This window comes from Callorhinus ursinus, unplaced genomic scaffold, assembly GCF_003265705.2.
Source record: "Callorhinus ursinus isolate GAN/ISIS: 27379988/994484 unplaced genomic scaffold, GSC_fseal_2.0 scaffold2, whole genome shotgun sequence".
Taxonomy (NCBI): domain Eukaryota; kingdom Metazoa; phylum Chordata; class Mammalia; order Carnivora; family Otariidae; genus Callorhinus; species Callorhinus ursinus.
Genome location: NW_027397064.1, coordinates 56,057,992 through 56,081,878, shown reverse-complemented (window position 1 = coordinate 56,081,878; position 23,887 = coordinate 56,057,992). Strand labels below are relative to the sequence as shown.

The window sequence follows — 23,887 nt, the reverse complement described above, 5'->3', positions numbered from 1 at the left end:
AAGAAGCCATAAAAGGATAGAGATCTTCAGAAGGAGTATCCAGAAAGTGGTAACATGACTCAAATCCTTTGCCTACATTCAAGGTAGAAAGAGAGGCTCAATACATAGCACCTTCTTCCCCACCAGGTTCTGAACAAATTGGGAAACAAAATGAAAGGTAGCAGATCGAGGCCAAAATCTCTCCTTTGTTACTACAAGACACCGAGCTGGAGGCTAGGGCTTAGTGTGGCACCAAGTGCAGCTGCTCACCGAACCCCAGGGTGACCTTCTGGGCAGAACAGATACATGGCTGAGGGGAAGACCAGTGCCAGAGGAAGGGGGGCCAGGCTAAGCTTTCCCAGGGAGTGAATAGCATCAGTAAGTGGCACCGGGGTGTTACTGCTACTGCCCGACTCTTCACACACATGGGGAACAGCTGTTCCCCATAACAAAATATCAGGGGGTTGAGGATTGGGAGGAAGAGGTGTGAAGAGGGTTTTTCTGGAGGGCAGTCTAAAAGCCCCTCTCACCCCAAAGTTGCTTTCTCACTGAAAAGTCTTCATTCAGAGAGCTTTACACACATCTCCTGCAGCTTGGAGTAGACTTGTGACTGAGTGGGCCAGCACTGGGGGATGGGGAAGGGAGGGGGAAGGGGGAAAAAAGGGTAGGGAGAGGGGGAGGGGGAGGTGCTGGGAAGAGAGGGGAGGAGGAGGGAAGGGTAGGGAGGAGGGAGAGGGAGAGAGAAGAAGGGAGGAAAGGGCAAAGAAACTTAGCTCCTGTCCAATAGGGCCACCTAGAGGAGCTCTTGGGCTTCAACAGGGAGCGGCAGGAGTTGTGATGTGGAGCTGGAGTTTCAGCTGATGAAGGAACTTCAGGTGAGAGGTCCCCAGCGTGGGGGATAGTGGGTCTCTGAGGCACTGAGAGAGCACCCCAGACCAAGGAGAGGCAGCTTTCAGTTTCACAGCCTAGCTCAGAAAGAGAGAAGCCACCCTAAGAGGTGATCAGTCAAGGAAGAACTTTTCTCCCTCTTCCCCTGCTTACTTCTCTTCCCTCTGCCTGCCTTGATCCAGGAACAAACCATGGCTAGTGAAATGGCGGCAGACAGCTGGAAACACTAGGTGGAGGTAAGGAACAGATGGACCCTGCCCCCCACTCCAGCTTCTTGGCTGGAGAAGGCCCCAGAGGGGTGAAGGGAAAAGTGTCACCTTTATTTATTTATTTATTTTTAAAATTTTATTTGAGAGAGAGAGAGAAAATGAGCAGGGGAGGGGCAGAGGGAAAAGCAGACTTTCCGCTGAGCAGGGAGCCCAATGCAGGACTCAATCCCAGGACCCCAGGATCATGACCTGAGCCGAAGGCAGATGCTTGACTGAGTCACCCAGGTGTCCTAAAAAGTGTCACCTTTCAATCTGATTCTAGGAGCTGATTATTCTACAAGACTGGATATTCTAACTTCTTAATTGGGGTTGTGTTGGAGACTTAAAGTGGCTGTAGGATTTTTTATTACCAAAGAATGATTAAAAACAAGTCCTGGGATTATGGAGGTTTTCACGCAGGGGCAGGGGACCAACTTGCCCCCACTGAGTAATTCTAAAAGAGACAGTGGGAATCAAAACAAAGTTGTGGTCCAGTTTGAGTAGGTTCGTCTTCAAATTGAATAGCCTGTTGACTTGACTTTGTTGGGTTTTATTTCTCTAGCCCACCAACATGGGCTCGTTTGTAGTATCTCTACATTTATTAAGCATGCTGACTAAACCAGTATTGGGGACATTAAGAACACTGGAAACTCCCAACTGAGCAAAGGCCAAATGCCCCTGATGGCATTGCTACGTCCCCCCCCCCCCCCGGTGGCATGGTGCATGCACAGCAACTCCTGGGCTCCTGCTGCAAGTTAGGATAAATGCATTCTACTCAGTAACGGTTGTCTTCCTGTGAGCTCTCTTCTCAATGCCCTCCCCCAGCAAATGGCACTGTTAATTACATCTGTTGGTGAGTAAACCAAATGAAATCTGTTAAAAGTTCCATCCAGTCCTGCCCAAAGCCAGGCAGAGGAGGCCAACTTGAGTTTCCATCACCATCTCCCGACACCCTTTTGTTATTTGATCAGAATAGTTTCCCTCTGTAAGACATCAGTGACTCCCAAGGCTGCTTTAAGAAGTTTATTTATTATACGTGAAGTGATTGAAAACTGCCAATCACAAATCTGGCAATCCCCTCTCATGAGCTTAAAGACCGTTCTGATTACGATAATTACATTTTTATGAATATCCTACCTAGAGAGTAACAATTTTACTATGTCAGACTCCACCATACAAAGATGCATCAGTTTCATCTGCAATGAAAAATAGAGCCTAATAGCACAGTTATACGATAGTCAAACATCAAGATGCAACATAAGTACTTCAACTGAAAGAATTCTGATCATTATTTAACCTTGAGATGATGATTAAGGGTGAAGGCTTGTCAGCTTTCATGAATTATTTTTTCATGATTTTTGCTGTTTTGATTTGATTTTTAAAATGCCATAATTAACACTTATTAACATTTGGATTCCACCCCCACTCCCCCCCCCATGTTATTGTGGGCAAGGCAACAATGGCAATAACAACAAAAGATTAGTGGATATGATTAATGGTCAGAGAAAGAGTATTGGGAAATCACAAGACATAATTATGTTTCAGGTACCACAGTGCCATGCCAACTGGTTTTCTGCTTAGTTAAGTTTCCTAAACCGTGGTGCAAGTAATGGACATAGTATTTAGATTTGATGCTATATGTGCATTTTAGTTTAATGCAGAGAAATGTGTTCCATTATTACAGATAGTGATCAGGGTCAGTTAAAGCTGTATTTAAAATTGGCAGAAAATAAAAAATAAAATAAATGTGTGGTGCAAGAACCAATACGGTAAAGCATCACAAGAAGCCTGTTAGAGGGGCGCCTGGGTGGCTCAGTTGGTTGGGCGACTGCCCTTGGCTCGGGTCATGATTCCGGAGTCCCGGGATCGAGTCCCGCATTGGGCTCACTGCTCAGCGAGGAGCCTGCTTCTCCCTCTGACCCTCCCCCCTCTCATGTACTCTCTCTCTCTCATTCTCGCTCTCTCAAATAAATAAATCTTTAAAAAAAAAAAGAAGCCTGTTAGAACAGCAGATTCTCAGGCCATCCCATAGTCTTGTTGAAACAGAATACCTAGCAGTGGGGCACAGGACCCTGTCTCCGTATCACCTGGATTCTCTGAGGTTTGAAACCACTGTTCTAGCATGTTGTAACTATTCCCACTGGCTACAGTGAAACACTGGCGTGTTGGAGGCTGCAAGCCCAGCATCAGTGTAGGCATTCCTCCCCTTCACTTCAGGAGTATGTGCTCCAGGGGAGTTTAAGTGAACAGGCTGTTTTGGTCAAGTCCCTGAGTCCAGGGGTTCCTCTTAAGTGGCTTTTACCCTCTCTTTCAATCTCCTGAGGTCACAAGCCATAGTGTCTTCCCATTAGCAGTCATAATTGTTAGTTCATCCTCCCTGATAGAAGAGATGTTTATGATACCTTTTATAATGTCAAAAGATTTCCATCACCCTGAATCCTTGCTGATCTTTCTTCTGTGCTACAGCCATTTCCCTAAAGTCACCTTGAGCTACTTAAAAAAATTTAGCATCCAACATAGTGCTCTTTTGTATATCTTGATGGCATTACCTGTACTATCATCTTTTGATAGCACTCTGGATCAAAATTATGAACCTGAACTCACCAGAAAGTTGCATGGAGAGAGGCCACACATTGCAAGCATATTTAATTCAAGAAAACACAGTAGAACATACATTTAGTAAGGAGTGCTGATGCTCACTGGCCAAGACTATGCAGTGTTGTGGTTAACATAGTTCTTCTGTGGCTGAGGCCATAAAGCTGCTCTTAGGAAGGAAATGTATCACCGAGTTTTGTAATAGACTAGCTAGCTAGCTAATTTTCTAAGAAAAATATTTTATTTTATTAAAGTATTTTAGAGACAAGTAGCATTCTGATGAATCAGTATTCATGGGGTAGTGTAAAAGTGGATGCCATCTTATGATTTCATCTTCATATATATACACACACAACACACACACACACACACACACACACACAGGGAAACCTTAGAACAGAGATTCTGAATCTGGAATGTGCATCAGAATGACCTTGAAGCTTGTTAAAAATACAAATTCTCAAGCTCAGTTCAGTAATACATGTCCTGAAATGTACATGTCCAAAAGTGACACAGAGAAGATTGGCATGGTCCCTGTGCAAGGGTGACATGCGTATTTGTCAAGTGTTCCATATTGAAAAAAATTCCTGGGATCCAAGGAATTTTGGGGAAGGTCTGAGGTGGAGCCCAGGGACCCGTATTTAACAAGCACTCCATAAGTGCTTCAGTGGTCTGGAACTTTCATTTTGGGGAACACTGCAAATCTAACTCAGAAGATGGGAAAACACATGTGAGTGTGAGGCAGTAAAGGCTCAACCACAGGAGTGCTACCTTCTTTGGGTCCTTGTGATGCATGACTTCAGGCTTTTGAGCAGGACGTGTATTCCGCCTAGTTCTAACATCATTTGTATATTTGCCTCCAGCCCCAAAGCACTGTGAGCGCCCTGAAACATGGGAATTAGGTGGAACTGACCTTCGCGTCTTCAGCTGGACTCTCCCCATGCCTTCTCATTCCTGAGAAAGTGCTCAATAATATTGTCAGATGAATGAAGACAAGAAAGGTAAAAATGCAGTTTGAAGAGTGTGACTGAGATAGTCTGGAGGGGTAGTCTTGGCTCCTTCACCCATGGTCAGACCTTGGGGTCACTTCCTCCCTCGGTGTCTCAGCCCCCCATTTGCAACATGGGAGATCAGTCTCTCTCTCCTTCATGGGGCTGCCGCGGGGTACAGTTGAGGGCCTGTCCGTGAAAATGCTTTGAAATTCCAGAGCCACTTATTTCACTTCTTTTGAACATGGCTCCCGTTGTGCTCTAACTTTATTTCTCCTATGAATGAGGGCTAGGTTGTATGACTGAGGCAAAGAACACAATGTTTACTTCTGGCCCTTGTGGGAAAGCAAATTCTATGATTTGTAATTTAAAAGAATCACACAACTCTACCAACTTCAAGAGTAAAAAATAAACTCCATACTAAAAATTTACAATATGAATGGAAGAAATACCCCACAAATAATGAGCAGTAGAAAGGAAGGGAGATACACTGGGAAGCAAATTAACCATTTCCATTGCAGTTTAGGACTTCCAGAAACCTGTGTTTAGTGAAATGATGTCTGAATTTTAGTGACTCCACTGAAATCACCCGAAAAGGTAGCAAGTGTCTGATAAGATGAGCTGGAAAGTACATGTACATCCTTTTAAAAACGTGACCACCCCTCCAGCTGTAAAGAACCAAAGAACCGAAGGAAATTAGATCACTTATAAGCGGCAGTGTGCCCCAGGTGGTAAATAGTGGGCCTGGGACTAGAGCAAGTCCACAGCTCAATGAGGAAAATAAAGGCAGTGTACTAAGTTTTCCATGAAGCTATGTCTATTTAACTGAGCCTACTATCTTTTACTCTAAGATTAGGTCTCCCCTTGTTTTGGCTTATTAAAATGTCCTTGTTTTTATGAAATGTTAGTATTTTTTTTTAAACTGGCAAACGGGAAGTTCACAATATTATGACTTCCCATTCAAATTTATTTACTCAATCTCGAGTTTGAATTCTGGATCCATTCAAGGCAAGTGGCTTGAGGCAAATTTCTAATCCATTCAGGCCTTGATTTCTCCACCTGTAAAGTCACAAAGATTAACAATAACATATGCAATAATATTTGCAAAGACCTTAGCACAATTTGTAGTACATAGTAGATGATTAAGAGTTGGTGGTAGTTACATGAAAAATGAAACAATAATTATGTTGTCATCTAGATAAGTAATTTAGATAACAGGTCTTATGTTTACCCTACTCTATTAGATATGTTTTTCCATTTTTCTTTGGTGGTCCCATTTGGTAACCTATCCATGCCTTTGCCCTAAGAGTAATCTAAAAAGGAAGCACCAAGGGAGAATTTTCCTTTCATACACACAGCCAACCAGCTTGTGTTGGTGGTGAGGAGCATTCTAGAACCAGTGGCAGAGTGGGGTTGTGCCTACTGGCTGAAGTTCTTGTTGGATCTAGAATCCAGACCCTTGGTTCTAGGACTAGTACTTCCTATTATAGAATATGTATCTTTCATATTTCCAAAGCCTAATAAATCGTAGTCACTCAATCAGTGTTTTTTGATTATTTGAAAGAATAAATGTAAAAATGCACCTTTGGGGCTACAATAGCTCCATAAAGCATTAGGGTTTTCCAGTCGTCTGCTGCTATTTGTCTCAGGTACCTATTTTAAATAGATTGTATTTCGACAGGTGACCTTTAACTTGATTGCTTGGAGCCAGAAAACAGGAAAAGGCTGGGAGTTTCTCATGACTAAAACACATTTATGTTGATGGATATGCCAGGTGTTCTGGCAGGCGTCTTCCTGGTCAAGATTTAAGCTAAATTTGAGCTCGATGTCTGATAACGTCCAGACTTGTTTCCCAGGCCCCTCAGGGGGCAAACATGTTATATGGGTGGGTCACACTGTGGGGCCTTTAACTGACTCTAACACAATGTGGGCAAGAGTGACTGAGCTGAACTATTTTAGAACTATCTGTAGGCCCCTCTGGGAGTACAAAGGAGCAAACACTTTTGCTGTCTTATATTGGTCTGGGATTCTCCTGTCACTCTTATGGAAAGCTGGTGACTTAGGAAAGTTTTTAAGATACCTACTTTGGTTGGTTTCTGTATCAGAAGATACATGTAAGCCCCAATAATACAAGGACAGGTTTTATTATTTTTTTAAAAAAGATTTTATTTATTTTTGCATGAGAGGGAGCATGTGCACATGAGCGGGGGCGGGGGGGAGGGGCAGAGGGAGAAGCAGACTCCCCGCTGAGCAGGGAGCCTGACGTGGGACTCAATCCCAGGAGCCTGGGATCATGACCTGAGCCGAAGGCAGATGCTTAACCAACTGAGCCACCCCGGCGCCCTATAAGGGGGCCTGAAGCTTTAGACCATTTAGGTGCTATATTAAGGAAGTTAATATAAAGTCATAAATAATGTAAACTTTGATGTAAAAGTGAGTACTTATTAAAAGGTATCCTTGTAAGTGGAGGTCCCAAAGCTTGAGCTTTATTAGCTTCCTGTAAATGTGCCTCTGGAATAGTAGGAGCAGAATTTTAAGACTAAGGAATTTGTGATAGAATGTTGATGGATTGGGGCATTTTCAAACACTTACCAGTAAGAGAAACATGTAAAGGCATCCCCTGATTTTCAAAAATTTGCATTAGGCCACTTCACTTTTATGAAAGAACTACATTAGGACCTGTTTTTGCTAACCGAAAAAACCTGAGGAAGATTTTCGCTTTTAGGAGAAAAAGGCAAAATGTGAAAATAGCGTTCAGTGTTTGTTTTGCAACAGTCCATCGTAGAAGCAGCACACACACCAAAACAGTCAGAGTTGCCCCACCAAGCTCCTTCTGGAACCACACTCAGCGTCTCAGCGGCAAGCCAGCGTAGCTTTGTACTGTTTGAGAGCATTTGTGTTTTATCTCCATTTATTTTGTGCATCCATTAGCAAGTGTGTTCTAAGGTACCGGAAAAGCCTGAGAGAGGTTATTTTTGGGGGTCTGAGAATGCTTAAATATTTTTCCATGTAAGTTACTGGTAATTGCTTCTTTGCTTTAGGCCATTTCAGCTTAGGAAAGTTTTCGTAGGAATGCTCTACTTTCGGGTAATGGGGGAAACCTGCAGCTGACTGTTAACTCCAGAGATAGACACGGAGGACCCAGTGCTCAGAGTGCAGGGAAGCGAGGCTGTGGGGAAGACAGAAGGAAGGGGCCACTCTAAATTATGCATCCCAAGAAGCCTTCAGTTATGATTGGGATGTCAGAACAGGGGAATCCTTGAGTTTTTTTTTTTACAAATTAAAAAACAAAAATATTATTTATTGGCCATCAAAACTTTTTCTAAATACTCACCCCCTCCCCAATTTTCCTGTAGGTTTAACAAAATTTTTTAAGGTATTTTATTTATGAGAGAGAGAGAGTGCACAAGCAGGGGGAGGGCAGAGGGAGAGAGAGAAGCAGACTCCCCGCTGAGGAGGGAGCCCGATGTGGGACTCGATCCCAGGACCCTGGGATCATGACCTGAGCTGAAGGCAGAGGCTTAACTGACTGAGCCACCCAGGCGCCCCTAGGTTTAAAGTTTTTTTAAAAAAAGCAATTTAATTCGCCCATTGAGATGAAAGAAGAAAAGAAACCAAATAATTCCTTAAGCAGGGGTGGATTATAAAGTATTCCCTTTCCCTTCTTAATAGAAAGCTGTCTCTTGGGAGCCTGTGCCTGGTGGGAGCAGGGGTCTGCCTCCGTACCTGCCACTCAGAGACCATTGGCCAGAGACAGTTGTGGTGGGACACTGGTTTGATTATGGTGAGGCCAGCACACTGTAACCGCTCAATAAAAATTTATTGAATGGGTGAATGAGACAAACGACTGATTCCAGTTTGAACAAATGAGGTCAGTTTTGAAAGCAATTTTTATTCCTAAGACTGTTGTAATTCAGGTTTATCAGACTCTTCTGAATGCACTGAAAATTCCTCCCTGAATACGGCCTGGGTTTGATGGTGAAGGGATTAGGAAATAGAATGGAACGAACTTTCATCGAGCACCTGACCCATACCTGTTATTTTGCTTGATGTTTTGTATATTTATTTAAGGTTTGTAACCATTTTGCAGTTGAGGCAGCTAGAGCCCAGGGAGCTCAAACACCTTGTCGGTGGCAGAGCTAGGATTCAGATCCAGGTGTCCTGGGCTTGTCCTCTGACTCTGGGACATGTCATTTGGCTTTTCTTTCCAGTAGATGGGAAAAACACACGAAGCTGAGACTTGTGCTAGAGGTGGAAAGGATTGTCAGGAAGGGAGCATGGTGAGGTGACCAGCCATGCTGCTTGTTTGTCGGTGCCATGTGATTTGGGGTCTTACATTACTCGTCAGACCAGGAAGTGGGGCTAGATGACCTGTAGGTGGGGTGACCACACAGCCCAGTTTGCTCTGATTTGTACCATTGTGCCAAAGCAACAATTATTAGCTGCCCTATATGGAAGGTTCTTTCCAGGTCTTACTTTCTTTGATTTCAAATGGAATCTAGTAATTTCCCTGATGACTAAAGCAGCATGAATTTTCATTTTCCAGGCCTGCCAGGTATAGGGACTGACATCATGTAAGGTGACCTTTGTGTGGAGGTTGCTTTGTATTTATTTATTTTTATTAACATATATTATTTGTTTTAGGAGTACAGGTCTGTGATTCAACAGTCTTGCACAATTCACAGCGCTCACCATAGCACATACCCTCCCCAATGCCCATCACCCAGCCACCCCATCCCTCCCACCTGCCTCCACTCCAGCTTTGCATTTCTGGTAGGGATAGTCAGCCTGCTGTTGCTTCTTTCCTCTAAAAGTACACTAGGAAATTACCTTCCAGTTTGGCTCCAGTTAATCTGGGGTCATTAGATAAATATTTGTTTCCTATTTTTACTCAGATTGGCTACCACTTACTGAGTGCTAGAGTAAGTCAACGTACTGAGTGCCTGATCTCATTTTTTAAAAATTTAAATTCAGTTAATTAACATATAGTGTATTATTAACTTCAGAGGTAGAAGTCAGTGATGCATCAATCTTATATAACGCCCAGTGCTCCTTATATCACGTGCCCTCCTTAATGCCCATCACCCAGTTACCCCATCCCTCCACCCGCCTCCCCTCCAGCAACCTTCAGTTTGTTTCCTATGATTAAGAGTCTCTTATGGTTTGTCTCCCTCTCTGGTTTGGTCTTATTTTATTTTTCCCTCCCTTCCCCTATGATCATATGAGTGAAAGCATGTGATAATTGTCTTTCTCTGATTGACTTATTTCACTTAGCATAATACCCTCTAGTTCTATCCACATTGTTGCAAATGGCAAGATTTCTTTTTTCTTTTTTTTTGGCTGAGTAATATTCCATTTGTGTGTGTGTGTGTGTGTGTGTGTGTGTGTGTGTGTGTGTGTATACCACGTCTTCTTTATCCATTCATCTGTCAGTGGACATCTGGGCTTTTTCCATAGTTTGGCTATTGTGGACATTGCTGCTAGAAACATTGGGGCGCAGGTGTCCCTTCGGATCACTACATTTGTATCTTTGGGATAAATACCCAGTAGTGCAATTGCTGGGCCATAGGGTAGCTCTATTTTCAACTTCTTGAGGAACCTCCATACTCTTTTCCAAAGTGGCTACACCAGCTTGCATTCCCACCAAGAGTGTAGGAGGGTTCCCCTTTCTCTGCATCCTTGCTAACATCTGTAGTTTCCTGTGTTGTTAACTTTAGCCATTCTGACCGGTGTGAGGTGGTATCTCATTGTGGTTTTGATGTGCATTTCCCTGATGCCAAGTGAAGTTGAGCATTTTTTCATGTGTCTGTTGGCCATATGTTGCATTATCCCATTTAATGCACTTGTTAATGTTGTAAGATAGTTAACTTACCTTGTGGAGGTGGAAGCTTAGGCTCAGAGAAGTTTGCAGCTTGCAAGTAAGAGGTGGAGGCAGGTCTTCCTAATCTCTTAACCATTATGCTTGTATTAAGATATGTACACATGTGCGAGGGCACAGCAGATAATTTAAAAAATTATCAGGTCCCCTAAATTCCCATTGGCCTTTCCTGTGTTTATCAGTGTCAGTGCTAGTCCTGGTAGTTTTCTTGCCCACTGTTTCCACCATCCATCTTTACCTTAGAGTAGAAGCATCTGTCTCAAGTAAACAGACAGCAGTCTCTGAGTTAGGATGCAAGTTCTCAGGAAAAACAAGGGATTAGAAAATGGGTGTGAGGAACCTGTGCTAGGGACTGATGCTACCTCCCCCTCCTGTTTTTCTTTGCTCTGGACTTGTCTTTCTTTATCAGAGTAGAACACAGAAAACAGACACTTGCCTTTTCATTTGCATTTATATAGACAATACTTAAATAAAAACCACCAGTTGACACTCTTATCATTCTGCTTTTATTCATTGTCTGGCTAACTCACAAAGACACAGATGTCTAGGGTAGTCTCTACCCCACCATTTAAACTGTCCTGATGACATAGATTCCAAAATGTGCATGTTTACATAGTGCAGTGGTATGAAAAACATTTGTTTTCCTTTACTGTCCCTGACTACAAACAGGGAAAAATTAATTTCATGCCAAAAAATGTTGGGTGCTTTAACAATCATCCCATTTCTGCTACTAAAATAACAAAATTGGTATTACAAGTTAAAATATAAAGGCCTAACAGTGTTTACAAATATGCAAATAATCTGCTACTTAGACATAAAAAGTCAATTTCTTTCAAATCACAAAGTAAGGCACCATTGGATTAAACATTTCTCTCGGCTTCTACTAAATAAAATGCATAGTGAAATAAATACTGAACACTGAATTTTAATACTGTAATACATTTCAATATAAAATGATATATGAATGTTAAAATACTGTACTGCATCTTGAATACATTTATCTGGAAATATTATGGAAAAAAAACCCAAATGTAAGCCCTGATTTTAGGAAGAAAATATTCATTTTTGTGATTTGCCATAGTTGAAGATTTTAGCATAGAAATTATCCAGTTTTAGACGCAATTAGGTTGCTAACTTTCAAAGAAAGGGTATAGGTGTATTAATGAAACATTGACTTAAATACATTCTAAAACTTCTCTCTCCTAGATGAACAGCAACTTTGAGCTGTGACTGTTTCAGACCTTAGGATGGTACCTACAAAGTTGGGATATACAAGGAAACTGGCCATGATTACTAGCGCTCACAAAATTCAGACCCAAAATTCTTTGGATAAGACTTCTCTGCCATATTTGCTAGTAAGGCCAGATTTCTACTTTTTCTGAAGTGGCTCATTAGGCTTCATCATAGGGATTTGTATCAACTGTTTATATCCGATCAAAGAATCCCAAATAAAATGATGCTGCTATATGACCTGAAAAATTCTTTTTGGAAATACTTAGCCAAGTTTGTTACACTTTTATATTTCTTGAGTCCCTTTGGGCGAAGGGCCCCAAATGACTATATGAAAGACAGATGAATGGTAGAGGAGAGGAGGGAAAAACCAAGTTCTCTAACATACCAAGCCCAGGACTTTGGCAAGGCAAGTTATAAAAATACAATATATTCAAATGGACAACTTCATAATTTATTAGATATCCCATTTATTAGAACTCTAAGTTCTTTTGCTTTTATATAAATGAAACATTTATTCTATAAATAGGAATGCTTCTTTCAAATTTTTCTTTGGATTGATTTCTTGTTAGCATCTCCCAGTAATACATGAACAATACACTGAAACCATGATACAGAGTTTAGGTATACATATACATATGTGGTTGTGTGCTTTTAAAAAATAAGTAATGATAATTTTAAACATAATCAACCATATAAAACATCTAAATGGAAATATTTTTTTCCCCAAATCTATAGCTAGATTTAAAAGTCCCAGTAAAGTTTTGTAAACAAAATAATACAAAAAAAGGGCAAGCCTGGCTCATCCCTATGGTCCTTTCATGGAACTTTATTTGCATAGATCCAAGGCAAGTGATTCTCCCGGATAGAGGCAAGACAAATTCTCTTCAATTTGTAGTAGCTATCTCTCTCAACCCCATACACATCAGATTTAGACTTTTACAGTTTGCCCATCAATTCAAACCTGCTTCCTTCCTCCAAGTTTCCAATTGGCTACCCTTTCCTGACTTTCCCCCACAGCTACAGAGCCTACGAGCCTCCCTGGCATGGAGATGCATGCTGGGCGGCAGAGGAATGAAGTGTAAGGCAGGGGTCCAATGGACAGGTGAACTCAAGGCAGCTGGCTCTGAGTCCCCAAGCCCCAGCTGGCTTTCAGTTTCTTTCTAATGGCTTTATTCCACGTGACTGTAAACCCTGTTAGATCAATTTCTGACCTTGGTATTGTGAAGCAACACTTGGATACATACATTAAGGAAAGACGGGAAATAAGGGAGCAAAATCGAAGGTCAAGCTGTTTGCCAAACAAGGTGTTAGGTCCTAACTTTATTTTTAGTTACTTTTTGAATTGCTCAAGCTCAACTTGCCTTTTTTGTTTTTGAAACAAGAGGTTTTTGCACTAGCCTGCAGCTTCTAGACCTGTGCTGTCCAAAACAGTAGCCACCGGCCACATGGGGCTGTCGAGCACTTGAGATGTGACTAGTCTGAATGGGGATGTGCTCTCAAATGTAGGATACACACTGGATTTTGAATACTTAGTACCAAAACAGAATGTGAAATATCTCATTAATAATTGTTATACTGATTACAGGTTGAAATGATAATAATTTGGGTATTAGGGTTAAATAAAATATATTAAAATTAATTTCACCTATTTTCCTTTTTTAACATAGCTACTAGAAATTCAAAAACTGTATATGTGGCTCACATTGTATTTCTGTTGGACAGCTCTATCCTAGAACTTATCTCAGACTGCCAAAGATTGGACATCCTGTAATTGAAAAATTTTATGTGAGCCCTGAATACAGCAACTTGCTTAGGTGGTTCCTGGAATCAGACAGAAAGCCAAGCATGCAAAAAAGGCATGGAAGCAAATAGCTCTCAGGGACTTTAATATTACAGTCTATAGCAAATTAGCTGTGAATGTTTGAACTTGGTTGGTTGAAAGCTAGGACACAATGCATTTCTGCCACCTTGCCACAAAAGCCTCCTGACCCCTAAGCAGCCAACACTGGCGGGCTGTAGCTGAAGCAAGCAAGAGCTTTGAGAATATACACAATATAAAAAGCTAGGTGCATTTCTTCACTGCATTCCCACCCCCACCCCCAACACACACATATTCCCACGTCACCCCCCCTTCCTCCCTACTGCCAGTATGAAGGGGGCGAGGGGAGACAAGGGCAGGAGGGGGAGCAACAACAGAAGGAGCTCTTGGGCTCGGGTGAAGAAGAGCAGGCAAAGATCACCTTGGGATGGGAGGCAGTGGTGGGGCACCCCTTTCTCTTCTGCTGGATCCACCTTGATGAAAAAATAGACAAAATATAAATTTTGGTTAGAAAGCTTATGATCTTGCTCGACAAACTAAAGGATGGTCGCAAAAGTACCCACCACGTCACCCTCTATGACCAAGGCTGTAAAGAACAGGGTAAGTAAGAAGTGAAGGGAAGCAAGTAAAGATCTGACTGAACATTTTCTAGAGAGGGATGACCCACCATTGGCTCCTGCGTACTTGCACAAAGTTAAGAAAATTAAAAAAAAAATTACTTTTCTTCTTACCACAAACATAGTACATGTTTATTATAGATTTAGAAAATACGGATGAGCTAAAACAAAACAAAAACCCACCCAGGGATAACCAATAACATGATGTAAACACTTTCCTTTTATTTTCTATATATAAACAGCTCCCTTTTTTCTTCCCCAAATAGGATCATATATAGCCGGTCTGAACATTTTTCAGAACCATTACTATTTATACATATAATTATAAAGGACACATTACATTCTGTTATATAGGTATACTATATTTATCTAATCAATTCCCTTTTGTTGGACATTTAAGTATCTTCTGATGTCTAAACAATGCTTTTTTTGATAGTAACCATCCTAATGGCTGTGAAGTTGTATTTCACTGTAGTGCTATGTGTATTCCCTTAATGATTAGTGATATCGAGCACCTTTTCATGTGCTTTTTGGCAATAGGGATATTTTCCTCAGAGAAATGTCTATGCAAGTATTCGACTCATTTTAAAAATTGTTTTTTTGTTGTTGAATCATAGGAATTCTTTATATATTCTGGATTTTACTTTTTGATCAGATACAGGATTTGCAAATATTTTATCCCATTTTGTGGGTTGCCTCTTCACTCTGTTGATAGTGTTCTTTTAAAAACTATGCATATTCATGGGTATGAGTACTGGGTTTAAAATCCATTCAGTTTTTTAAATTCATTTGTCCCACGTACATTTTTTGAGGATCCAACAGGTTTTAGGCATACAGCCGGGTGCTCAGACGCTGTGAGCAGATCTAGCAGGGGAGGAGTTAGAGGAAGACACTGGCAGCCCATTACCTTGCCTCTTCCTTTTGCCACCCCAACCATGTCTTTTCTTGGGCCCACACCTGAGGAAAGACACATCTGGCTGGAAACCAGTCATCTGCTGTGGAGCCTTGACCATCCGCTGACCTACTGTCAGCAGTTGTCACCATGTGGGCTGGCCTGTAGAGCTGCAGTTAGATGGCACAGCTCAGGGCTGCCTGGAGGCCGTGCCAGGCTGGTGCCCCACCTAGAGGCCAAGGCAGCTGTGGGAGCAGAGCAAAACCACACGACAGTACTTTAGTTTTGTTACAGAGATGATCCAGAGATGATCCATTAAGCACACAGAACGCTAGAAATATTTAAAGCAAATCTACAAAAACATTTTGGGGTGCAGTGGACATTAATTCATCAGTTAAAGAAATATTTTTAAGGGCGCCTGGGTGGCTCAGTTGGTTAAGCGACTGCCTTCGGCTCAGGTCATGATCCTGGAGTCCCGGGATCGAGTCCCGCATCGGGCTCCCCGCTCAGCGGGGAGTCTGCTTCTCCCTCTGACCCTCTTCCCTCTCGTGCTCTCTCTCTCTCTCTCTCTCTCTCAAATAAATAAACAAAATTTAAAAAAAAAAAAGAAATATTTTTAAATGCCTACTACATTTCAGTTTGGGGCCACGTGAGGAAGATGCAGTAGTGAGCAGGACAGTTCCAGTCCTCGAGTCACCTCTAGTCTTAGAGACAGCAGGGTGGGGAAGGGAATGTGTTCAGCTATGAAATTAAGAATTTAGAGGAGGGGGGATGGTTCTACTGACTTAAATATACAAAGAGCACTTCAGTGAGATTAAGAATGCTTACAAGAAACCAGGAAAAATATTTAGAGTCTATAGGAACAACTCCTTAAAGTGAATTCATTTGTTAATGCCCCAAAAGAGAAACAGGCTCTTATGAGATAGAAGCCTCTCTTCATCACACACACACACACACCCCCCTCTCAAAGATATCTGTCCCATGTGAAGACTTATTTTTCACTCTTGTATAGTTTTATTATAGTTATACCTTTTTTAAATTAGGCATCATCTAGGAATGGAGTATTCTACATAAATGAGTTTTTCTAGTAATTAAACTTTTCCTTTCAAGCAGCAGTATTCTGTTTACTTCTGGCATTTGTTCATGGACATTTTCTTAAAGCATCTTCTAATGCTTGGAATTCTTCAGCAGTGGCACAGAGCACAATTTGACCTGTTCTTCACAACCCAACAGAAACTCCAGTGTTGTCCTGTGCTGTGATACAAAGCACAATCCTGTCCCTGTCTCTTTGACCTAAGACTACCACCTATCACGACTCCCTGAAGCCACTGATTTTGCTTCTGACAACCTTAACTTAAGCAGCTATGAATCTGTTCTATGGCTGGGAAACATCCAACCAAAAATGATTTAAGAACTGTGTGCTAGAGTCAGCAGGCTCTGGGCGCCTGGGTGGCTCAGATGGTTAAGCGTCTGTCTTCGGCTCAGGTCATGATCCCAGGGTCTTGGGATCGAGTCCCGCATCGGGCTCCCTGCTCCTTGGGAGCCTGCTTCTCCCTCTGCCTCTCTCTCTGCCTCTCTCTCTCTCTCTGTCTCTCATGAATGAATAAATAAATAAAAAGTTTAAAAAAAAAAAAAGAGTCAGCAGGCTCTGCGTATGTGTAAGAAGCTCTGCCTAAGGAGTGAGGACAAGGCTAGGGATGCTGTGGCAGTTACCTGAAATGCTCAAACACTTTTCCTCCACACGTTTCTGTTTGGGAGTTTGGTTCTACATCTAAAGCGGTTACAAGCCTGAGCCTCATCACTGATCTATGTATGTTTCATGATGATTCTTTGTTCTAACCACTTATTGTCGTGAAATTAGAGTTTCTCTATTTCCTCTTCTTGTTCACATTTTTGTTTCAATAGAATAGATTCACCTCTTTATGGTTGCATTATATATTTTAGCAAAACCCAGAAACAATCTAAATGTCCAATAATGGTAAACTAAATTGTTGTATGTCGACTTGATGGGATGCTATAAAATAAAAACCATGGGATAAGATGGGAAAGTATTTTACTAAGCAAAGTTATGTAAACCCCACCACCAAGAAACTGTGCTCTATACTTATAATGATAAATCAATCAGAATAATATGGATTAAAAATGAGCAGAGAACCTGGTAAAATGAAAATATATGTATGTTATGTGGAGATTTTATGGACAGATTATAGGTATATTTAAAATTTTCACATAATGCTCTAAAAGCTATAATCATAATATATTTATTTTATTACTTAATTATTATTATTTTAATATTTTATTTTTTTAAGTAATGTCTACACTCTGCATGGAGCGAGATCCAGAGTCGCATGCTCCACTGACTGACCCAGCCAGGTGCCCCTAATCAAAATATATCTAAAATATCAAGGCAGTTACAGTGAGTTTTTGTTATAATTATTAAGACAATTTGATTAGTCTCAAAACTAGTAGGAATAGAAGATATTTGTTCTATCTTAGGAAGACCAAAATGCGGAAGGCTGTCCAAACAAGCGAAGCAATACAATTTAACCAATTAGCAAACCAAAGTTATGTTGAGCTTGTCATGACACATTAAAATAATCGTTTCTCATATGCATTCTGGATATCTCCATTTTCCCCATCACCTGTGGAAGGGGAGTTTACCAGAATTTAGATGGCTCCATATGGGGTTCTCTGCCCCGCTCCAGGCAGCCCTCAGTTTCAAGCATGAAGCCACCCAAAGCCCTTGCAGAAATACTCACTCCGGGTTTCACTTCTCGCCAGTTTACTGGGATAACTTTTGGCCGTTGGTACATATGGCTCTGGAGGTGGCAAATCAGAAATTGGATGGAAGTAGAATCTGCTTTCCCATTCATCTGAGGGAGAGAAACAAACAGCATCTTCGGTAACATCTGCTACGAAGACTTACATAGTGAAAGGACAGAGAGCTGCAGAGATCACTTCCAGTTTTATGCCTAGAAGTTTAGAGAAAACCCAGAAATGCAACAAATGTCACTGATCGGCACATCAGTGAAATACGCTGGTCTGCAAATCAAAGCAAAGACAGATCCAAGTGACTTTCACTAGCGTGATTAGGATGCAGCTAGTCCCTCCCAGGAGCTGGGGGCTAAAGTTTGAGATCCCTTTCTTCCCACCGGTGGGCCCAGGAATAACTGCAACCCTCTCATAACAAAGGCAGAGGAAAGCCACTTAATACCTGCAGACTGTCGGGCCTCTTGCCCCAGGAGACTGTTAAGAGAGGCAGGTAAGGTAGGTAATAAGAGGACAAATGACAAAAATGGCATTTTTTTTTAGAGTTCTGGGATCTTCTAGAAAGTTAACGAACATGAGACTCCAACAGAGAGAGAGGAAAACGATCAGCCTTTTTGGGAAGGGGAGGAGGGAGGACTACTACTTTTAATTTGAAATCATGGTGGTCTCTAATGGTTAGATACTTAGATCAGAGCAGAGCAGTGTGATAACAATGAGGTTCATAGAAACAAGAAATATTAATGCAAACACACAAACAACGCACACAAATTTACCATTCAGTGTTGCCCTTTGGCCTGTAAATGTTTCCAAGGTCCCTCCCCCAGAGGAGGGACCCCACCTCACCTTCACCTGAAGAGTCTTGGAAGCCATTTCTAATTGATGTTGATGGTGGAGGAGGGGGAGGTGCTCCAGCACTAGGCCTGTCGGGAGGAAGAGGAGGCCTGGGTCCACTCCTGGGATTATCTACTCCACTCCTGGACGGCAACTGGGGGGTGGCAGGCAGGGCCCGAGATGTGCTGCCATTTCTGCTTATTGGAGGGGGTGGTGGGAGAGGGCCTGGGACAAAAAAAAGGACATTTAGTGCAGTATCTTACATCTTGCATTACTATTATCATGTCACTGTCAATGTGCAGTTATTGAGTACCTCCTGGATGCATGCCCTATAATTAGAACTTATGGAGAAATAGTGGAAACTTTCTAGGAGATTTAGCCAAGCAAGGAGTAAGTACATATAAACACAGAACTGCACATATGTACACATGCTGATATTGATAGCTAAATGGCTGTTTTGGCTTTGAGTCAGTACTGAGATTAGAGATGATTCAGTTCTGTTTATACTGACAACTGTATCTTTTAAAAAACATTTTATAATCCTTTTAATTAGCTACTGAACTAATTACTGTGTTATGATACTTATGAAATAAATACCATTAAAAAAAAGAATTGAAAAAAAGAATAAGCTAAAGTTATGAAGTTATTTTAGGTCTTCAGAGGGACTAGGCTCTTTAAATGCACAGTAGTATTGCTAATTACACAAGCATGCTTCTGTGAGGCATACAATCTGCTTCTAGGCAGAATTGGCATCAGGAAACCAAATATCAATCATGCTGAGATTGGCAGGAGTTCCTTCTTGGTTCTTCCTCTCTGGGGAGGCAGATTAGTCAGCGTATGTGGCTGTGCATGCTGGTGCAGAATCCTGACGCTGAGCAAGCTGGTTACCACATGGAACTAAATTCTCTATATACAAAAGAGCACCAGATAGTCATCTCACAACACTCTTGCCAGGAATAAGTAGCCAAAAAGCAAATAAAAAGTACTATTTAAGTCCTTGAAACCATTTTTAAAAAACGCAGTGGTATGGTATAATCAAATTTTTAAGTTCCTAAAAAATAAATTCTTTTTGATAATACAAAAGAAACCTATCTTCCTTGTCCCATCTTCCAAATTCAGAGGCTATTTGGGTTATGATAAATTAAAAAAAAAAAAAGAACTTGAGTGTTCCCATGCAAATCAAAATGGCCTTAGTAATTATTCCTGGTCTTCAGCAGTGTGCTTCTCTTGCAAGATGCTGACATTTTATGTAAATACAACATCTTATGGTACTATAAATATGTCTTTTATTAACTACAGATTCAGAATCCACCTAAAGGAACTTAAACTGAACAACCCACCCATTGCAGATATCCCTGCCTAGAAGTCTTGGCCCAAACACTTGATGGAGGTGAGAGGCATGCCCAGCCCTGGTTGGTCTCTCAAGGAGTCTTCAGTGCTTCTCCTGGTAGGATTTATTTATTGCCCCATCTGTTTGCCATTGCTGGGATCCCAGTCAGGAGGAGCTGATTTACTGGGGGGAAAGTGTCTTACATGCTGTGGGCTAACTTCACTGGTACTACCACCACATAGCTGTCACTAAATGCAAACTAGACTTCCAATATTATGGGGCCTGGTACTCTGTAACTTGATCGACTTGATCTCTCCCTTTTTCTGTCTCTCTTAAACGTTCATGCTCCTAGCTCTCGAAACTTCCAGGACCCCTGCTCCAAACCTAGGCAAGCATAATAGGTAAGAAAGCAGATTACACTTTTTTTTTTTTTTTTTTTGAGAGAGAGAGAGCAAGCAAACAAGGGGTGGGGTGAGGGTGAGGGGCAAAGGGGGAGGGAGAATCTCAAGCAGACTCCCCTGCTAAGCACGGGGCCCAAAGCGGGGCTCAGTCTCACGAGCCTCAGATCATGACCTAAGCTGAAAGCAAGAGTCAGATGCTGAACTGACTGAGCTACCCAGGCACCCTCAATTTCAATTTCTTATAATAATACTAATAAACCATCATTTATTGAATGCTGTTACCTGCTAAGAATTAAGATAACCACTACACATACTTATCTCACTTAATTCTTACAGCAACCCTGAGAGGTGTAGGGACACAGGAGAGGCCTCTGGTGTTGGAAGATTAAAAACCTCAAGTCAGGTTTTGTCAAGACTCCAAATATGTCAAATGCTAAAGCCCACACCCCTAACAATGAAGCCAAGCCACCTCTCAAAATACAGATGGCCCTTGATGACCTCTCATAGGATCCTTGTGGGAATGTTAAGTTGGTAGGAATTTTCTAGAGGTCAATTTGGAAGTACCTTGAAATTTATAGATTACTATGCATACCTGCTCACCAAAATATGCCATTTTGGGGAATTAATCCAAAGGAAATACATAGAAATGTGCAAAAATATTTAGCTACAAGAATATATTCCCTGCATTATCTGTAACAGCAACAATCTAGAGATGGTTCAAATGATTAAATAAAGGTAAATTTGTAGCATCTAATATTATGCAGCCATTTCAAGTCAGGCTATACAAGAATAGTTTAAAATCCTATCAGAAGATGTTAATGAGATTGGTAAATAAAAAGCAAATAACCAAACAGTATGTATACTGTGATACTGATTTTGTAAACATATATATATATATATATACATGTTTACATATATATGTGTATATATAAATATACACACACAAGTTTTACTTATTTTTCTTCTTTTCTTTCTTTTTTTTAAAAGTGAGCTCTATGCCCAGTGTGGGGCTTGACCTCATGACCCCAAGATCAGGAGTGGCATGCTGTACTGACTGAGCACCCTCTCAAAACATACATTTTAAAAAGACTGAAAGGATAATAAAAAATGTTATTAATGATTATTTCTGGGTAGTGGTAGGATTATAGATCATTTTTGTTTTCTTTATACTTTTCTGTATTTCCCATAATAAACAGGCATGATTTATGTAATCGAAAGAAATAATTAATATTACAACTATATGTCACAGTCTATCCTATTTTGGGGAAGATTTAATCTGTTGATTTGTCCATTTGGTAGAGCCATGCAAACAGCTCCTGTCACTTTGGGGGAAAACCCATAGCTGTTGGATAAGAAGAAAACACTGCATTTCATTCATCTATCTGCTCTCGTTTGTTCTTTGAAGAATACTTAATGAGATGCCATGATGTGTAGGGATTGGATTGAAGGGACTAGTACTAGCTTTTTATATTTGTAGCCTACTGTCTGAGGCAGAGTGGTTTGAAGTAGTGGTTCTCAAACTTTGCAGCACATTATAATCACTGGGGAGCCTCCAGATATCTTGATGCCCAGTCTGTAACCCAGAGCAATGAAACCAGACACCCTGGGGAAGGGACCCAGGCACCACGGTTTTTAAAGCTCTCCAGGTGATTCTAGCTCATGGTCACCTTTGAGGACTATTGGTTTAAAGAGTGGTGTTTAGGGGCGCCTGGGTGGCTCAGTGGGTTAAACGTCTTCCTTTGGCGCAGGTCATGATTCCGGGGTCCTGGGATCAAGTCCCACATCGGGCTCCCTGCTCATTGCGGAGCCTGCTTCTCCCTCTCCCTCTGCTCCTCCCCACCTGGCTGGCTCATACTCTCTCTCCAATAAATAAATAAAATCTTAAAAAAAAGAAAAAAAGTTACTCAGTCTCCTCATCTTTAAAACGCAGACAGAAATAGCAATCCCACTTTGCTCAGGGGCTCACACGAGGTCAGGATGAAGTCAAACACGGTGTCACTTAAAAGATTAGAGCAGTCTGAGAGTTCACTTAAGCTTGTGTTGGACCCCCTTCACTCATATGATGATTAGTGACACTCAGGCAGGCTGGGCTGTAGGAAGACAAATCATACCAGGTGGTGACATACCTGATCTGCCTGGTGGGTCCCTCACCGGAGGAGGGGGTCTCTCACTGGGCGGGGGAGGAAGAGGGCCTGTTCGTCCTGGTGAAGTTAAGGGGGTTGTAGACGAAGTAAGGGACAAATTCCTCTGTGGGAGTCTTGGGGTTTCATCAGTGCCACTGGAACCCGGAGGCAGCAGGGGAGGGCCGGGCCTGCTTGGTGGCGGTGGTGGAGGTGGCTGTGAGGAGGAAGGCCTCGGGGTAGAAGGCACTGGGGGCTTGCTGTTCTGAGGGGGAGGCGGTGGGACCGCTTCCCTGTGGATGGAGGGCCTGTTGCCCACTGGAGGAGGCGGAGGGGGTGGTTTGTCATCCAAGGCCCTGCTGGGGGTTGGGGGCAGGGGAGGCCTGTTGGAGAAGGGCGAGGAGGAGCTGGAGGGTGTCTGGCGGACGGAGCCTCCTCCAAAAGCAGCACCTCGGTTTCCAGGGAAGGGGGGAGGGGTCGGCCCAGGGCTGGGCTGCCTGGGGGCCCCAGGCACTGGTGGGGACCCCCGGTTGTGCAGATTTGATTGAATGGGTCTCGGCGTATTAGGCACTGGAGGGGGAACACTATCAGGCTTTGAGCCCACGTCGGGCCTCGGGGGAGGCATTCGGTTCCTCTGAAGCTCTGGGGGACCACTTCTGTGGCCTGGAGAAGGCACAGGAAACCTCCCTGGGCCACTTGGGGGAGAGAAAGGCTTGGCAGATGTGGCTCTTCCTCCTGGTGGCAAAATCGGGGGTCGGCTTCCTCCGGGATCTGAAGAACAGGAAAAAAAAATCCAGTTAGAAAATTTGGACTCCCTCTCAAAGGAAATCAGAGAACTAGAGTGTATTCTCAGCTACTGGAAGTACTTTCCTAGATGCTATAAAGTATAGGCAACTATTATTTATATAAATTGGGTTCTGGGTGGTCCTTCCTGGAGGCAGAAGAATAGATCACACATTCCTGTGTACCTGCTAGTTGCAGATCCTACAACCTGTTGGCTTTCAAAAGGTTTTTGGAGAGCCCTCTTGACATTACGTGTGGGCAAGAACCAGGATTAAGTTGGAAATGGTTCAGGAGAGATCCCCATTCATCACGAGAGGAGAACAGGATGGTGTTGGTACATGGGATTTCTGCTAATGATTTTCTTTCTCCCTGTCACCATCCCTGTCCTCCTATGGCTGTACCTCTCAGGTTTGAAAAAATAATTTAGCCATGTTAGATGAAAAATTAGTTATCCCAACATAAATGTCCATTCGGGAGGGCTTACCTAGTCTCTTTGAATGAAATTCCCAAGAGAA

General features: G+C 42.2%; 1 protein-coding gene and 1 pseudogene across 8 annotated transcripts in view; one reads left to right on the top strand and one right to left on the bottom strand.

The window, feature by feature from the left end:
• The first annotated feature begins 4,189 nt into the window (after window positions 1-4,189).
• Window positions 4,190-4,289, top strand: LOC112807958 (U6 spliceosomal RNA; annotated as a pseudogene).
• Window positions 4,290-11,060: 6,771 nt separating this feature from the next.
• WIPF1 (WAS/WASL interacting protein family member 1) overlaps window positions 11,061-23,887 on the bottom strand; it is a 119,031-nt gene continuing 106,204 nt past the window's right edge. For all 8 annotated transcript variants that reach the window (XM_073882244.1, XM_025849975.2, XM_073882236.1 and 5 more), the window contains 4 exons: window positions 22,596-23,360; window positions 18,751-18,963; window positions 17,898-18,011; window positions 11,061-14,102 (listed from right to left, as the gene is read on the bottom strand). In XM_073882244.1, the coding sequence (XP_073738345.1) occupies window positions 14,047-14,102; window positions 17,898-18,011; window positions 18,751-18,963; window positions 22,596-23,360 (1,148 nt within the window). In that variant the 3' untranslated portion in view covers window positions 11,061-14,046. The remainder of the gene's footprint in view (window positions 14,103-17,897; window positions 18,012-18,750; window positions 18,964-22,595; window positions 23,361-23,887) is intronic.